Genomic DNA, 17,934 nt, shown 5'->3' with positions numbered 1-17,934 from the left:
CAAGCAGATACTTCACGATCTGAGCCACCAGGGAAGCCCAAGAATACTGGAGTGGGTAACCTAACCCTTCTCCAGAGGAACTTCCCAACCCAGGAGCTGAACTGGGGTCTCCTGCATTGCAGGCAGTTTCTTTACCAACTGAACTACCAGGGAAGCCCTAAGTGATCTAACTTAAATTTTAAAAGAATCCCATTCTGAGAATCTTTGATTCCTGATTTGAGAATGGATCATGAGAGTATAAACAAGAGTGGAAATTGGGAGTCGGGTCAGTAGGCTGGTGCCATGGGAGTTGATGAATGTGCTGAGCTGTGAAGAGTGGCTAGATTTTGGAAGCACTTCAAGATGGGCCTGGCAGGATTTGCTGATGAGGGTGAATATGGGATGAGAAGGAGGGATCGAGGATGGCTTCCAAAGCTTTTGCCCTAGGGTCCTGCAAAATTGGAATTTTCATTTACCAAGATGGGAAGACTGGGGTAGGAGCAGGGTGGAGGTGAGAGAGATGCAGGACTTGTATTTTGGGCTGTGTTAAGATGAAACTCAGTACATCTGGGAAGAAAATGTTACTGAATGTTACTTCCTCATTGCAGGTGTGACGCTGAGTGCTTCGGATCTGGTCGCTATGGTACGAGAACGAAAATGCATATTGTGCCACATCGTGTACAGCTCAAAAAAGGTAATAATAGAAGAGAGAGAATCTGAGGCTTCTATGACTGATCATTTTTTCAGAGACATCATATGGAATTTATAGATGGGTAAAAGCTTTTAACAACATCTCCTTTATGCCTCTTTCCTAAACCTTAGTCTTATTTCACTGGTTTCTTTCTAATTACTGCCTTATGAAGATAATAACTATATTGTTAAACCTCTACCTGGAATTTGAAGATACTCAACAGTATGATAAAGAGAAATTAATCTAGTAACCAGTTATGGAGAGAATACATTAAAATTCAGGCTGAGATTGTAACAGCTTTCTGATTAGCTAAGGGAGTGACATTGATTTGCAGCCTGTGAATTCTCTGCCTGTGCTTGTGGGAAGCACAGCACAGCCTCAATGGTTCTGACTGTATCCTCAGACATCCACAAGGTGGGGATGTTGCTCAAAGAAAAACACTGTTTTAGGGGCGGAGGGAGGTAAAAAAAAAAAAGAAAAACACTGTTTTAAAAACAGAATTTACCTGTTCTTTAAGGAAAATGTCTGCAATTTGTCTCATATTTTGCCACCCACCGCCACCCCCCCTACCCCCTGCCTCTTATTTTTGTTTTCCAAGAATTCGTCTAGCTTAAACACTGAGGAACTTTCCCTCTCTGCTTTTAAGATTTTTTTTTTTTTTAATTTTTTATTTTTCAGTGGGTTTTGTCATACATTGATATGAATCAGCCATAGAGTTACACGAATTCCCCATCCTGGTCCCCCACCCCACCTCCCTCTCCATAAGATGTTCTTGATTGCCATTGGAAATACAGAGAACTAGGAAAGTTATCATGAGTGAGGTTAGCCAGGCAAGTCTGAGTGAACCTTGAAAGATGTTTGGGAGTGAAATGGCTTACAAGAAATGGAGAAGAGTTATTTTAGGTGGAAGAAAAATACAAAGATTCAGCTGTAGAATGGAGTATAACAGCTCTAGGAGCAGGTAAAAAAGCTTATCTGACTAAAACAGTTTCATCCTGGAAATAATAGGACCACAATTTAATTTGTAAGTTAAGTGAAGATAGTTGATAAACAGTATTGATTGCCCCACTGAGGAGTTTGATTGTGATCCATTTAGTAGGCTAGGGGGAAGAATTTTTTTCTTTTTTCCTATTTTAGGATTTCAATTAGTGTTGGGAAAATCAGCTGAGATTTTAAAATCATGTTTAGTAATATACTTGCTCTCTTTACAAGTGTAAAAGAACTGCTGTTCTAATTTTAAAAATTTAAGACCAGGTTTACTCAAATTTTCAATGAATAAAAATTTTTTGTGCCTACTTTCACTTCATGGCAAATAGATGGGGAAACAGTGGCTGACTTTATTTTTCTGGGCTCCAAAATCACTGCAGATGGTGATTGCAGCCATGAAGTTAAAAGACTTCTTGGAAGGAAAGTTATGACCAACTAAACAGCATATTAAAAAGCAGAGACATTACTTTGTCAACAAAGGTTCATTTAGTCAAGGCTGTGGTTTTTCCAGTGGTCATGTATGGATGTGAGAGTTGGACTATAAAGAAAGCTGAACGCAGAAGAATTGATGCTTTTGAACTGTGGCGTTGGAGAAGACTCTTGAGAGTCCCTTGGACTGCAAGGAGATCCAACGGTCCATCCTAAAGGAGATCAGTCCTGGGTGTTCACTGGAAGGACTGGTGTTGAAGCTGAAACTCTAATACTTTAGCCACCTGATGTGAAGAACTGACTCACTGGAAAAGACTCTGATGCTGGGAAAGATTGAGGGCAGGAGGAGAAGGGGACGACAGAGGATGAGATGGCTGGATGGCATCACTGACTCAATGGACATGAGTTTGGGTACTCTGGGAGTTTCTGATGGACAGGGAGGCCTGGCATGCAGTGGTTCATGGGGTCGCAAAGAGTCGGACACAACTAAGTGACTGAACTGACTGACTGATGCCTACTTTCAGATTAGAGGGAGAAGGAAAGATGAGAAGATATGAGATGGATAGGCAGCTACTCAGAGGTCTGGTGTCAGACTTTTGTGGAGTCTGTAGCCTATTTTGTTACATCTCACAACTTTTCTATTTTAAGTCTTTTTGGCATTTCTTCTACTCTGGATTAAAACATGTTTTGTCTCTTCATATTTTTTCATGGGTCATAATAAAGTTAGATAAGAGCTGAGTAGTTAAATCTACTCCTGCCTTAGGGAAAGCCAACAGTAGTTTTTTTTAAGCAAGGGAATGGCGTGATTTAAATGTTAAGATATGATCTAAGAAGTTAATGGGTTAACTGAAAGGGATAAACTCAGATAGACTAAGAACAACTTATGTTGGTGTACTTTCCTCTAGTTTCCCAGACTATTATAGTGTTACCATGGCTGCTTCAGGTGACTCAGTGATAAGAATCCTCCTGTCAATGCAGGAGACACAGATACCTGGGTTGGGAAGACCCCCTAGAGGAGGAAATGGCAACCCATTCCAGTATTCTGCCTGGAAAATCCCAGACAGAGGAGCCTGGCGGGCTACAGTCCATGGGGTCGCAAAAGAGTCAGACTTAGCACCCACACACACGATTTGCTCCAAATACACTGAGGAGGAGAAAAGAATCTAGGGTTACTGTATGTTACATCCCTGAGTATCCTGATGTTTCTTAGCTTATGAAAGTCTGAGAAGCCCTGGAATTTAAAAATATTTTTAAAAACTTTTGTGTTACTCATGTTTTCCAAATTTTTTCAACCCCAAATCCCAGCCCCCCACTTCCTTCTCCTTTTAAAAACATAAACTGATAAAAGGAACTAAATAGAAGCTTCGTACATCTGCAGGTATGCATTTGGAGCTGTGCCTGTAGGTCTTTCCCAGTTATTTTGAAAACTCAGTTGTCTCATTATTTGCATTCTTTCGTTGGAGCAGGATGGGCGAGGGTTTCACACGTAAATTTAGAAACAGATTATTGAAGTATTCTAGACAATCAAAAGTTACATTAAGGACTTCCCTGGCCTCCAGTGGTTGAGACTCTGTGGTTCCACTGCAGGGGGCAGGGGTTCCATCCCTGATCAGTGAACTAAGATCCATAGGCCATGTGTCATAGCCAAAAAAAAAAGTCTCCTTAAAACTAGTTTTGAATGATAACATTTTTTATAACTGAAATAGAATATAGAATTGGTTTTTATATCAAAGAGAATAACCCATTTCAATTAATACTCTTTTGGTTAGGAATGGTTTCATTGCAAGAAACAGACCCACTTAAATATAGCTTAAGAAAAGGAAATTTGGGTTATGTTTAGTCTAAGGAAAAATTGAACAAGAGAAAACAAAAACTGAACAGCAAGAAGCATAGGGATTAGAGCAGATGTTGTATATTGTTCTTCGATTTTTTCATTCTCTATCCTGTCACTAAATCCACTCAGTTTGCAGCTCTTTAATTGTTCATTCTGGTTAATGACCAGTCAGTTGTAGCTAGCATGTAATGGCCAATCTTGGATAAAGCATTTGTAGAGATAGGAAGGAAATGATGATCATCTTCAATAAGATTGCCATTTAAAGGAAGTGTTTTGAATCACAACACTATATATCACTGTGTATAGATAACTTAAAGAATAGTAGTTGTACTTTTTTTGACAAATGAACTGTATATAATAAAAATGTCTCAATGCACTAGGTGCTTGAGTTGTGGCATGATCTTTGAAACATTGGCTTTGTCGTCAGATCTGCCCGAGTTTGAGAACTCACCATTTGATAATCTGACTCTGCAAGGGCATGGCTGAATATCTTCACATTTATCCTTTTAACGCCTAGCTTTGTACTTAACACCTAATAAGCACTGATAAGCATTTGGTGAATAAACAAGTTAACTTCTCTGTATCCTTGTGTCCTTGTGACGTTAATAATCCACTTTTGTGGTTCAAGTGAAAAAATGTTTGAGACACTTAGCACAGGGCAGAATTAATAGTAATGCTCAACTTGTGTGTGTGTGTATTAGTCGCTCAGTCATGTCCGGCTGTTTGGGACCCCGTGGATTCAAGCCCACCAGCCTCCTCTGTCCATGGAACTCTCCGGGCAGGAATACTGTAGTGGGTTAGAATTCCCTTCTCCAGAGGATCTTCCTGACCCAGGGATCAAACTCAGGTCTTGCACACTGCAGGAGGATTCTTTACCATCTGAGCCAGTTTTATATTTGTAAACAGCCATTCTCTAATTATGACGTACTGGCTATATATATGCTTTGTGTGGCAAAGAGACCGACATTTACAACTTTGAGTTTTTTGACGTGTGTGAGTGTGTGTGTCACACTTGCACATTTAAATGGAAACTCTTGCCGTAGATTTTGTTTCCTTCCCAGTGGGATGGGGGTGGGGGGAGGAATCTAGTACATTTTCAAACTTATCGTTGGAACGAAACACATCAGTTGTTGTAGGCAAGGGAGTGGGTAGTGAAAATGAAGCCATGCTAGAACGGCTGTGTTCAAGGCATTTTTAAAATCTTGATCTACCATAGGAAAATTCCCTTATGTCTGTAACTTCTGTCTAGAATTGATGTATCCATCTGTTCATTCAGCAACTATTAATAACTATATGTCAGGCCCTGGCCAAGACATGGATAAGAGTTGTACCATACTCTTGAGAATCTTGTCAGTTGACTGGGGAAAGAGAATATGAAGAAAAGTAGCGAAGTAGTTGAGAAGTTATGTGATTTCAGGCATTTTTGTTGTTGTTTTTTAATAAACTTAAATAAATACTTTGTAAGGGATAGAATTTTACCTATTCGTTTATTATTTAGTCTTTTGCCTCCTGAATACAATAAACTTTTTAACCTTTTTGGAAAGCCACTTAAATAGGTCTTTTAAAATTATTGCTTTATTTAAAAATAAAATATGTCAAAAACAGGCTAAAGAGTTACTTAATAAGGAAATGTTTTCAGTATTGAATTGTGAATAGAAACCACAAACACCAGTTTAAGGCAAAGAACTTGAGCCCTGATTGTTGATTAAATAGGACAGAGAAATTTTTTTCTCCAAAGCAGTCCCCCTTAGTTTAATCTGCTTTCTTTAATTTTGAAGGAGATGGATGAACACATGCGGAGCATGTTGCATCACAGGGAACTTGAGAACCTGAAGGGCAGGTATGGAACCTTTCTCTTCTATAAACTTGTGGATGTGGGGGAATCTGAGGGCCTGTTAGCTTATTTTATAGTAATGCTTCAAAAGTGAATGTTGTCTTATGGCCTTAAACTGTCTTTTGGAATTAACAACAAGTAAAATAACTTTTTGGGTTTTTTTTTTTTTTTTTTCATTCAAGAAGGATAAATTATTGTACATCTCAAATGTGTAGAATTCATAACAACTTTGGCAAATAGATTTGGCAGAGGTGGGTGGGGATGAGCTAGTTCTGTCATTAGTAAGCTTTCTCATTCCTGCACACCAGCTTTGCAGCTAGGACATTTCATATTATTGCCTAACCAGCTTGCAAATTATCACATGCCATAAACCTTTACTGGTTGTTGGAATAGTCTGAGAAGTCCAAAGTCTGCTAAATAGCACTGAATCTCATTAGTGTAAATAAAATCCATGTATAAACCTGTATTTAAGAATGCTGTTTTGTCGGGGTCCTTGGCTAAGAGGAGACTCTGCCTTGGGCCCACCGGTGTAATAAACTGCACTCCACTAAAAAAAAAAAAAAAAAGAATGCTGTTTTGTGAATTAAAGCTTGAGATGTTTAAGGAAATTAAGACACTAAAGGTAGCATGCATGTATATTCCATGTCTTTTTTCCCAATTAAGTTTTCATTTTTTGATGTTTTGAATGTATGTGAATTGTTTGGAGACAGTATGGAACAGAGAAACTTTGGAAAACAAATAAGAATTATACCTTAGTCTATGAATAATGGTTACAGACTTTGATCAGGATACCAACCTAGGTCATTTGGAATTACCTGTATTTTAAGTAATATAGTTTTAGGTTGTATGGGCAAATTAATATGTTATTGAACTTTCAGCATCTGTTTAGCATGTAAGAGGAATTTTTCTGTTGCCTCAGTCCCTTACTGTGTGAAGTTTAGGTCTTCACAGCAGTGTAAAAGAGGTGTTCAGGCTTCTTGCCCTCTGGGATGGCCACACTCTTTTCTGTGGAGTGTGTTTCTCTCTAAATAAACCCACTTTTTACCTATCAAAAAAAAAGATGTTCACTCAGATTTAGTGTGGAGAACCCTTATAATATCTTGAACATATATGATCTTTAACTCATTATCACAGGAACCTATGAAATACAGTCAACCTTTGATTACCTATTTGTGGATTGTCTTAATTATTTGATCCCATTTCCCATTGACTTCCTTCAGGAATTCACCTTTTTCTAGGCTACTCAGTGACCTGTGTTGTGTTATGAAATGAAACAAAACAAATGAGGCCAGTAAGTCTAATCATTAGGAGAGAAGCCCATTTTTTTCTAAGGAATGCCTTGTTTTATTAAAAAATCACCAATCAGCTAATTAAAACATTTAAAACATTTTTATAGCTTACGATTCATGTTCATAGTCAATCAGAATCATAATGAGTAAAGAAAGTAGAGGCCCTTTCACTCCCTCCCCGTCTTCCTACTCCAATCTTAGAGGAAAGTCAACAGTGTAGTATATACCCTATCCAAACCTGTCTTCTGCGTGTAGACAGATTTATATCCATTTGTTCACACTCATGTATGTATGTTTTGATTTTGTTTTGTCTTATTAACAGAACTGAACTACATGCCATACACATATTGTTCTGTAACTTGGTCCCCTCTCCTCCCGCTTGTCAATTTAATTGTGCCGTGGAGATTTTGTCTACTATTTGGAGCATAGTCAAATAATCAGTAAGCATTTGAAGCCTTTGAACTGACAATATTAACGTCAGCATTAGTACCCAAACTCATTTAGAGGAGGGTACTTAATTTACTCATATTTCAGATACAGTGCTATCAGGTTTGGAAACAGGTTTGGTGTGGTTTTCTGGCCAGTAGTAAATTATAAGGGAGAAGGCAAGTAGGTAGCAAGGAAAAACAGCTGGCAAAGCTATAAAAAAAAAACCAACAGAATCTCAAACATCATTTACTGACTTGGAACATTTATTATCATGATGAACAGTCATCACTAGTTTGTACAAAAGGGACAGATAGTTATCGGTCATCTTTTTTCTTCCTTTTCAGTTTGTGATTATTTCCTCTGGATTTCATGTTTAAGAACTGGCTTTCTGATGTTAAGTATCACTTAATTTTTGGTTGTGATCTGGTTAAGAAATGTAAAGTGAGAGTTGCTCAATTGTGTCTGACTCTTTGCGACCCCATGGACTAATACAGTCCACAGAATTCTCCAGGCCAGAATACTGGAGTGGGTAGTCTTTCTCTTCTCCAGGGGATCTTCCCAAACTAGGGATTGAATCCAGGTCTCCCGCTTTGCGGGCAGATTCTTTACCAGCTGAGCCACACACAGAAATGTAAAGAGCCACACACAGAAATGTAAAGAGCATATTATTTACTTTTTGAATGCTGGCTTGCTGAGAAGTGAGTGCCTTATTTGGTTCACAATTGGAGACATCAGGAACATTTCCCTGTTTTTTTCCTAATGTATTTGTTCAGATGTATAGCCTGTAAGTAGTTTCTACAGATAGATGCTATTAAAATGGCACAAACCTTAATTTATCAACCAGCTGTTGTGGTATAGATAGAGCAAGCTTAATAAAGAGGAGCTTATGGATAGAATATCTGAAGGCTTTGCCTTTCACATATGAGAGGAAATTGTGTGGTAACAGGAGGTAGCTAATTTGGGCCCTCTGTTAAACACTGAGGAAAATTATTGCCTTTATTAGTCAGGAAGTACAGCAGTACTTTTTTCCCAACAATTACTTTGTATACTATGTGAAGTAGTATTTTAGCTGTCTATTGATCAAGAATTGGAAAATAGCATTATTAAAATGTTATTTAATTTGCTATTAACTTTAAAGAGCATGTGGTTTCCCAAACACCGTATTTGGAAGCACGAATACATATTGTAATTAATATACTTAACCTCAGACATAGACACATTGGAATTTTTTTTTTTCTTTCTTTTCTCTTTATGAAGTTTCTTGTAAAGTTTATCTTAAAAAAGGAAAAAATCCCCAGAAACCTGATTTCATTTCTAAGAAAAATGTTAGAGATTTCTGTGTTCTGATAAATTATTTTTAGTGCTAACTTTTATGTTGCTCTTATTGCTGTACCCATCTGGGTAGGATCTTGAGGTATTCTTCTATCAAGTATTCAGAATTATGGTTAATAATAACACTTTCTGGCAATGAAACCAAAAATGTTTTAAATATCTTTGAGTATTTGATGCATATCTAACATATAATTGTGCTTTGGAAATTGCAAATTAGGTTTGTGGTTATGGATATTTATTTTTAAGAGTTAATTACTATCTACTTTACATTCCTTAATATGTTAAAAAGCCAATGTGGTTTTCCAATTATGTCTTTTAAAGAAGGATTTTGATGGCTTGGACATATGAAAAATTCTCTGCGGGAATTCCTTGGCAGTGCAGTGGTTAGGACTCAGGGCTTCCACTGCAGGGGGCACGGGTTCCATCCCTGGTCAGGGAGCTAAGATCTTGCAAGCGGTAAGGCACAACTCCCCCCACCCCCCGCCCCCGCAAAAAAAAAAAAAAAAAAAAAACCCTCTGCATTTTCTTTTTTTTTTTTAACTCTGCATTTTAGAAGTAAGAAAAAAAAATCAGGGTTTTTATTTAAGCATACCTTTTAAATGAAGTCCCTTGTACTGCAATACAGTTTAGTGTTGTATAAATTTTTAGGTAGAAAAGTGGACTAAAAGCATATTCCAGTTGTAGAGAGATTAAAGCCCAAAAGATTTTCTAACCAGAAAATTGAATTGATCTGAGTTGTTATTATAGGGGAAATTATGTATTCTAAATTTGTTACAGTCTTTAGATTGTTCTAATGCTGCCCTTTGGGGATAGATTTCTATTTATATATTCATTTTAAAGTTTGTTCTTTGTTGCTATGAGAAAAGACTTGCTTTCTGTTACAAGTTACATTCATGAACTACCATAATTTTAGTTGATTGAGAGATGAGTGTGGTAAACTGGAGAAAGTTGAGGATTATTTTTCTTTTTTTAAAGTATATAATTGTAGTAAGTACAGTGGAAAACTCTGAAAATAATATATTTAAGTTCCTGGAAAATTAGAAGGAATTAGTATATAGATATTCAGGGTAATTCGAGGAATCTGGTCAGAACTCATTAAAATGAATGTTAGTGTCATAGACTATATTGCATTCAGAGCGTTTAAGTTACAAAGTCAAAAAAAAAATGGAAGCTTCCGAATTTTCTCCATTTTTCTGAGGTGTTTTTCGTGATAGGTACAGAGTGAAAAAACAGCGGGTTTTTTGTTTTGACTTATTTGGCATTGTTTGTTTATAATTTGTCACCATTAACCATATACATAGTTTTTTGCCTGGAATTTAGTAGTTGCTCGATAAGTTGTTTTTTGTTTTTTTTTAAATGAATGTTCAGATGATCTGTGGCAGAAACCATATTCTAGTAAATGAGGGGCTTTATTTTGAGGTTCTCTTCTGGTTAGCTGAAATGAATTCTGCCCATGTATGGATGGATATGAGGGAAAAGATGAAGCAGAGTCATGCGTGTGTGTCTGTGTCTATCTTATTAAAGACAACATGTCTTTTTGTGTCTGTGTTTGTGTATTTTTATAGAAGGGCATAGGAAGTGCAAAAATATCACTAGTATTAACCCAAGACAAATGATACAGAGATAAGCCAATTTGGATTATTGAGTGAACATTACTGTCTATTCATTACACATGTACCCATGGTGTTCTGATGTTTCTCATAGTGATTGCATGGATAGCTGAGCTGATTAAGGAACTCAAGAAGCTAAAAATGCATTTAAATTGTTCATCTACTACAGCTCTGGTCATTGATTCAAGACTTTGGCTTCTTAAACTGGCCACATATGAAATACATTATTAAGTATGTAAAGTAAAATAAGAAAAAGCCTGCTCAATTATCTTTCTTAACTGAGAACCTGGTTTTACGTCTCTTTAAATGGTGTTCTTTTCTGAAACCTGAGAAAAACCATTTGCCTAGCACAGCTGTTAACTTCCTACAACTGAAATGCTTTCCATTCCCTTTAAAATAAACCCTTCTGAAGCAGAATGTAGATCACATGTATCATCGAGACCAAAAAAGTTTGCTGAGACTACTCCTATCATTTGTCCTGGAGTCCGGAATCTTCACATTCCAGGCAGAGCTCCAGCTGTTCCGATTTAGTTACTAGGCTGTGATTGGCTCTGCCTCCTACTCTTTTCTCCACCCCTTACTTTTCACTGGGAGAAAGCTTTTGAGCCAGAGATTAAATGTGAGCGCTGTCACCAGGATTTCTGAGTGCAGTTGGCATCATGGGTGTGCTCCAGAGCAACTTCTGTTTGCTCTGAGCCCCCTGCCCTGCCTCCCCTTTCACCACGTTTCCTCTGGCAAGGTTTTAAGTACAGCAATTCAAGAAGATTTCTCCTAAACTATATTATTCTGAAGTGTATTGCCTCTTGATTGCTGGAAAAGAATCTTTAATTCATTTCAAAAGTAACTTATGAACAAACTTATTAAAAGTGATGAAAGGAGCATTGAGATTGATTAGCACTAATTTTTCACTGTGCCAAAGTGTGCAGTGTCTTTCAGAGGAAACCATAACAGATCTGGTGAGTGTGCCATGCCAGTGGGGAGCATTGAATGTCCCTCATCTCCCTCTTTCCCTAGGGACAGTAGTCATGAGTGCCGAGTGTGCGGGGTTACTGAAGTGGGTCTTTCTGCATATGCAAAGCACATTTCTGGCCAGTTGCACAAAGATAATGTTGATGCCCAGGAAAGAGAAGATGATGGAAAGGAAGAAGAAGAGGAAGATTATTTTGACAAGGAACTCGTTCAGTTAATAAAACAAAGGAAAGAACAAAGTCGGTGAGTAATAATTTGCTATTTTTAAAAACCTGTGTGAAACAGTGTAGGAGAGAATACATTTTCTTTCTTTTTTTTTTTTTTTTTAGAATGCATTTTCCATTTCCATTCTTTTCAGCCTGTAGCATTCAGATTTATCTTTTCTAAAATTTAATTTAATTTTTAATTGATTTGCAATGTTGTGCCACAGATTTACCTTAATTATAAAGTTTGCCTTGAAGTTTCCATCTTAATCTTAAGAGGCAATGGAATGCTTGCTTGAACTACTGTATTAACTCCTTAAAAAAAAAAACCTCAGTATTGACCCTATCTAAAAACTAGCCATAGCTGTTACATATCTGAAATTTTTACCATGCTGATAACTATGTTTAGAATTGTTTGTATTAGTTCCAATTTGGGGTGGGGTACCAATAAATTCATGTTTGGTGGAAACATTCCATTTTCTAGTGGAAAGATATTATTAAATAAGTTTCATTTGAATATATTATATAGCATTTCTTATTTCATGCCTTAAGAAAAAATCGTTTTGCCTAATGTGAATTAACATGGTGCTTCTACTAAGTTTGATTTATCCTTTTATTATTAATTTCTTCAGTAAATATTTCTTGAATAAATTTATGCTGTATATTGGACAGTGTCAGAAACAATATAAGTTTTGTAGCTTGTACTAGATGGTTTCATACCTACATCCATAAGTTAGGTATTAGCCTTTTGTATTTCAGCCTTACTGATTCATGGTCTAAAAAGTTTAATGAAGCAGAAAATGTCAGATATGAATAAAAGATACAGTACCAGTTATGAGGTGGAGTGATTTTTTTAAGTACTAGTACATGATAAAAAGCGTTTCAGATTCTAAAAATTTTAAAGATCCTTCTAGAATACTAGTTATACCTGATCTGTATTTCATTTTCAGTTAGAATGCAGTTTGAATATAAAAAAAGAAGTAGTTGTTGCTCTATATGCTAAAAGCCTTTTGAACAGGTCTTTGAAATGGACTTTCTTAGTTTTGGAATGTCCATAGCAGCATGATTCTTAAATTGTTTAGTTGCTTATCCTTCAAATGACATTCTCACTACTTTTATATAGCTGCAGTTTACTCTTGTTTTAGGGCGTTGGAGTCTCTAGAAGACTAACTTCTATTTTTGTTCGAACATTCTTGTGCCATTATTAGCTTATCTGTGTAAATGATTAAACATTAAGTCAGAGAGTAAAAGCTTCTCGGTAAATTAGACATTCATATTGCAGTCACTAGTCTTTGATTATTTTAATACGCCTCTTTGGTGACATTCTTATAAAGTCATCTACTTACTTGTTCATGAGGTTTTTTCTTTTTTTCTTCATGAGGTTTTTAATTTAGATTATTCTTTTTGACCTGTGAGTTTAGCTACATGCTATTGTCCCCCTGACCTAGCCAATTCATGATAATCTAGGAATTTTACTTTGTGACTGACATTGCCCAATTCTCATTTCTGGATGATGTTAGTAGACATAATCAGTGATCTCCTTGGATGTCAGAAATTGCATTCAGCTTAGAAACAAAAAAAGTAAATTGGTTAATGGTGGTATAAAAATCTACCAAGTGGAAAAAAAAAAATCTTCCAAGTGTCTGTAGGAACACTTGGAGACTTAGGATCTCCTGTTTAGCAGTAGTTGTAATTCATAATGTAAGTAGATGTTTGAACTTTAAAGTGAATTAGCTTTTATCCTAAAAGTGAAAAACAGAAAAACTCCAATTTGTGTCCAAAATCTTAGAGACATTAAAAGCTATTAAAGTCAGTACTGAGTTTAAAATTTAAGTCAGGTTCAGTTTCAGAGGAGGGAACCCACTTGCAGAAACTTTGAGATTTTCATTCTATCAAACTTCAGTTTTTGAGATTTTCATTCATATCAAGGTCTAGTGGTCAAGAGTATGGGCTCAAAACAGTTACGGTTGCCAGTGGGGAGGGGGTTGGGGAGAGATGGATTGGGAGTTTGGGATTAGCAGATACAAACTATTACATATAGAACAGATAAACAACAAGGTCCTACTCTATAGCATAGGAAACTATGCAGTCTCCTGTGTTAAACCATAATGGAAAAAATATGAAAAAGAATATATATATGTATGTATACATATATAAATGAATCACTTTGCTTTATAGTAGAAAATAACACAACATTATAAATCAACTATACTTCAGTTTGAATGTAAGCTCTAGAGTTAGACTGCCAAAGTTCAAAGTTATGCCATAACACTAACTAGGTATCTTACTCTAGGCAAGTTATTTAACCTCTCTAATCCTCAGTTTCCATATCTAAAAAGTAGAAATAATAATGCTTGCTGCAGAGTTGTGAAAATTAAATGAGATAATCTTTGTAGTGTTTAGCAATAAATGCCTTATGAAAAGTAGGTACTCAGTAATTTTAGTTAATATTATTCAGTTTTTTTGAGCACCTTACCACATGTGAAGTGTTGAGTTAGGCAAAACATAGGTATTTTTTGAAGGAAAATGGTTTTATGCTGATTCCCATGATGTTTGCTTAAATTTATTCACATATCTGTGGGCTTCTTATCTGACATGAATAGTTGAAACAACTGTAACTTCTTTTAAAAACCTCTGGCTCATGAAACTCCTTACAGCATTTATCGTGGCTGCTACTTGCTTGTTATGTACTATTTTATTCCTGTTTGTGACCTTACTTATTTCCTTAGCTAGGTTATAAGCCCTTCAGAAACAGGAACTATACATAAAAGTTTTCTATTACTACTAATAGTCATTGAATGTGTACTTGATAAAGTGTTTATTAATGAAAGTTATTATGCAGAGTAAAATCTTACCATTTAAAATAGGTTAAGAAACTGGGTTTTCAGAAAGAACCAACTTTTGAAGAAATCATGGTATTAAGAACAGCTAGATTTAAATTGTGTTAACTATGATAATTAACCATAGCTACAAAGTATACTTGCTTCTCTTTTCTAAAAGTTGTGTAATATAAAAATAATTGGACGATAGGAACACAATCCTCGAATATGCTAAGAAAAACAGGAGCAGGAGAGGAAAGATAGTATAAATGTGCCAAGTTTTTAATATTTTGAGGTTGATAAATATAAGATATTAATTTTAAATCAATAAATAGTGAAATATAAATTTATATTATTTAAAGATATGAAAACAATCACTATTTGAAATAAAAATAAGACTATTACATACTCTAAGTTACATATTCTAAGTGACAGAGGAAGAAGGCAGAGGGCATGTTTGGTGGGTTATGCCTTTAAAGGAAACATGAGAACTCCTTTAAATCACTAATAAAAGACTGTTTTTCTTCTAGACAAGATGAACCTTCCAATAGCAGCCAAGAAATAAACTCTGATGACAGGCGACCCCAATGGAGACGAGAAGACCGAATCCCTTACCAAGACAGAGAGAGCTACAGCCAGCCAGCACGGCATCATCGCGGGCCTCCTCAGCGGGACAGGAAGTGGGAGAAAGATGGCTATAGTAACACTAGGAAAAACAGCTTCACACATTCTTCAAGGAATAATGGTGGATCAAGAGGATGTTCTGGGTGGCATAAGGGTAGTGCAGGAGGTTCCTCACCTTGGTTTCACAACCATAGTAATTCTGGAGGTGGTTGGCATTCAAATAATGGGACAGTAGATTGGAATCATACTGGTACAGGAAGGAATTCCAGTTGGCATTCTGAAGGAACAGGTGGCTTTCCCAGTTGGCATACGAGCAGCAGTAACGGAAATTGGAAATCCAGTGCACGTGGTACAAATAGTTGGAATTACAGTGGCCCCGGAGACAAATTTCAACCGGGCAGAAACAGAAGTTCTAACTGTCAAATGGAAGACATGAATATGCTATGGAATACAAAATCTAAGTCAAACAAATACAATCAAGACAGATATAAATGGCAGCGGCAAGAAAATGACAAAGTTGGTGCAGTTGCCACATACAGAGGTCCTTCTGAAGGATTTGCAAGTGGTAAGTTTCATTCAGAAGGCTTGCTTGACTTCAATTTTGAGCAGCTGGAAAGCCAAACCACTAAACAGACAGACACCTTCACTTCCAAAATTGGTGGGAAGAGTGTCAGTGTAGCAAGGGAAAAGCTCCGTCGCTGGACTCCTTACCCTTCACAGAAGACTCTGGATTTACAATCAGGAGTGAAAGAAGTCACTGGTAATAAGTCAGAAATGATAGATAAGCCTCTCTTTGATTTTAGCTTGATAACCGTGGGAATAAAAGAGCCCCAAAATGATAAAACAAATAATTCTCGGAAACTGAAAACAAAAAAAGAAAAACATACTGGATCTCTTAAACACAAAACCTCTTCTGACTGCACTGCTTCCTATGAGGTGGTGAGAGAATGTCCCATTACAGAAAAACCTGAACAAGAACCTAATTTAAATAAGACACCATTATTAAAATCCCCACTCCTTCCAACTCCAGGCACTAAATCAGTTCCTCAAAAGCAAGATTCAAAGAATCCCTCACAAAACACCAAAATTAATTCTTTTTTCCCTGGGGAACACTCAAATCCTTTGACTAAACCCACTGTGGAAGATAACCAGACTTCTTGCATATCCAAAATGCGAAGTCCAGGTCCTCATGTTTTAAAAGGAGATAATAAAAGTCCACTTGGAACTCAAAGGGATCCTGATGAAAATTTAAGTGATACATTACAGAAAGCCAAAGATGTGCTGCAGTGTCATGAGTCATTGCAAAATCCACTTAGTGCTTCTAAAAGGACCAGGAATTATGCAAAAGCAAGTAGAAATGTAGAAGAGTCTGAAAAAGGATATTTGAAGATTGAATTTCAAGTACACGCATTAGAAGATGAAAGTGATGGAGAGAGATCTGACACAGAAAAGCATGGGACAAAAATCAAAACCCTGGGTTCTACAGCTACAGAAGTTTTATCCTGCAGTACTCCTGCTGCTGATGAGAAAAGGGGGGATGACCAAAACCTGGAAACATCTAGAAAGCCATCCACTTCCCCATGTAACTCAACAGTTCACCAAAAAGAAACTGAGTTACAAATGACATCTGTAGCCAGCCCACAGTCCGGTTTACTGCTAGATTTGAAAACCTCTCTAGAAGATGCACAGGTTGATAACCCTGTTAAATCTCATGAATCTTATGAAACTGAAGGATTTGAGAGTACTAGCTTGGATGCTGAGCTTCAAAAAAGCGATACAGGTCAACCCTCAGGCCCCCTTCTGCCTGAACTAAGCAAGCTTGGCTTTCCTGCCTCACTCCAGAGAGATCTAACCCGGCACATTAGCTTGAAGAGCAAAACTGGAGCGCACCTTCCTGAGCCAAACCTCAATAGTGCTCGCCGCATCCGCAATATCAGTGGTCATCGGAAGAGTGAGACAGAGAAGGAATCTGGGCTCAAGCCAACCCTTCGGCAGATTCTAAATGCATCTCGAAGAAATGTCAACTGGGAACAGGTCATTCAGCAAGTAACCAAGAAAAAGCAAGAGCTAGGCAAAGGCTTACCCAGGTGTGTGCCTCTTAGTATCCATTTCCTTTTTTTTTTTCTTTTAAACTTACCCTTTGACTGTGGTCAAGAGAATTCTACTTGTTGAGTTTAATTAAATGTTTGCAAAAAATATCTGTTGTAGATATCTGGTTTAAATATCTAAGAGTGACTGCTACTCTATAACAAATGGAGTAAAGTGTTTCCTAGCAGGGAATTCAGGTTACAAAGAAGCACACCTACTTGTGAGAAATGAAGTGAGGGAAATACCATCAGAAATCCATCACTTTGGTGATAGGGGCCATAAAGTGACAGCATTACAAAAATGTCTATCTGTAGCTCTGTATTTAACTATAGATCTTAACGAGTGATGCAGCTTTTAGATATAACTTCTCATTACCTTTTACTTAGAACGTATAAATGGTTATCTTTCTGTATCTGCTGTGGGCATTGTATTTGTGATCACAAAATACATTCTCCTGAGTACTTGTGTAATAGTTTGGCTGTTCACCTTACGTTAAGGCACTAAACTTTTCTGAATGGGAAAGCGGTGTTCAACATAGGTTTGCTACTTGCAAATCATCCTGCTGTGTTTTAATTATATAGCCCTCCAGGCTTAAATTTCCATCCTTGTTGAAATAACATTTATTGTACCTTCTTTTCTTTTCCCATAACTTGTGAGTATCATTGAAATTATGAAGTTCTTAGCATGGTGTCTGTTGCTTGTAAATGCTTGATGAACACTTTTGTTTGTTTGCTATTAAAAATTACATACTTATTGTTGATTTAGAGCTCCATATTAAATAAAACCTTCAGTTTTTATTCCTTCTCTTTGTATATAG

At 36.7% G+C, this 17,934-nt stretch overlaps 1 protein-coding gene across 2 annotated transcripts in view; it reads left to right on the top strand.

Annotated features, from left to right (window-relative positions):
* The window catches only part of ZNF106 (zinc finger protein 106), a 55,672-nt gene that overhangs the window by 12,960 nt on the left and 24,778 nt on the right, over nucleotides 1-17,934 (top strand). Inside the window, exons 2-5 of one of the 2 annotated variants that reach the window (XM_065941743.1) lie at nucleotides 588-673; nucleotides 5,699-5,760; nucleotides 11,429-11,626; nucleotides 14,936-17,116. In XM_065941743.1, coding sequence (XP_065797815.1) covers nucleotides 620-673; nucleotides 5,699-5,760; nucleotides 11,429-11,626; nucleotides 14,936-17,116 — 2,495 coding nt within the window. In that variant the 5' untranslated portion in view covers nucleotides 588-619. The remainder of the gene's footprint in view (nucleotides 1-587; nucleotides 674-5,698; nucleotides 5,761-11,428; nucleotides 11,627-14,935; nucleotides 17,117-17,934) is intronic. The other variant, XM_065941744.1, reaches the window with a different exon arrangement.

The sequence above is a fragment of the Muntiacus reevesi genome, chromosome 7 (assembly GCF_963930625.1).
Source record: "Muntiacus reevesi chromosome 7, mMunRee1.1, whole genome shotgun sequence".
Taxonomy (NCBI): Eukaryota; Metazoa; Chordata; class Mammalia; order Artiodactyla; family Cervidae; genus Muntiacus; species Muntiacus reevesi.
This window is presented reverse-complemented; position numbering and strand designations above follow the sequence as displayed.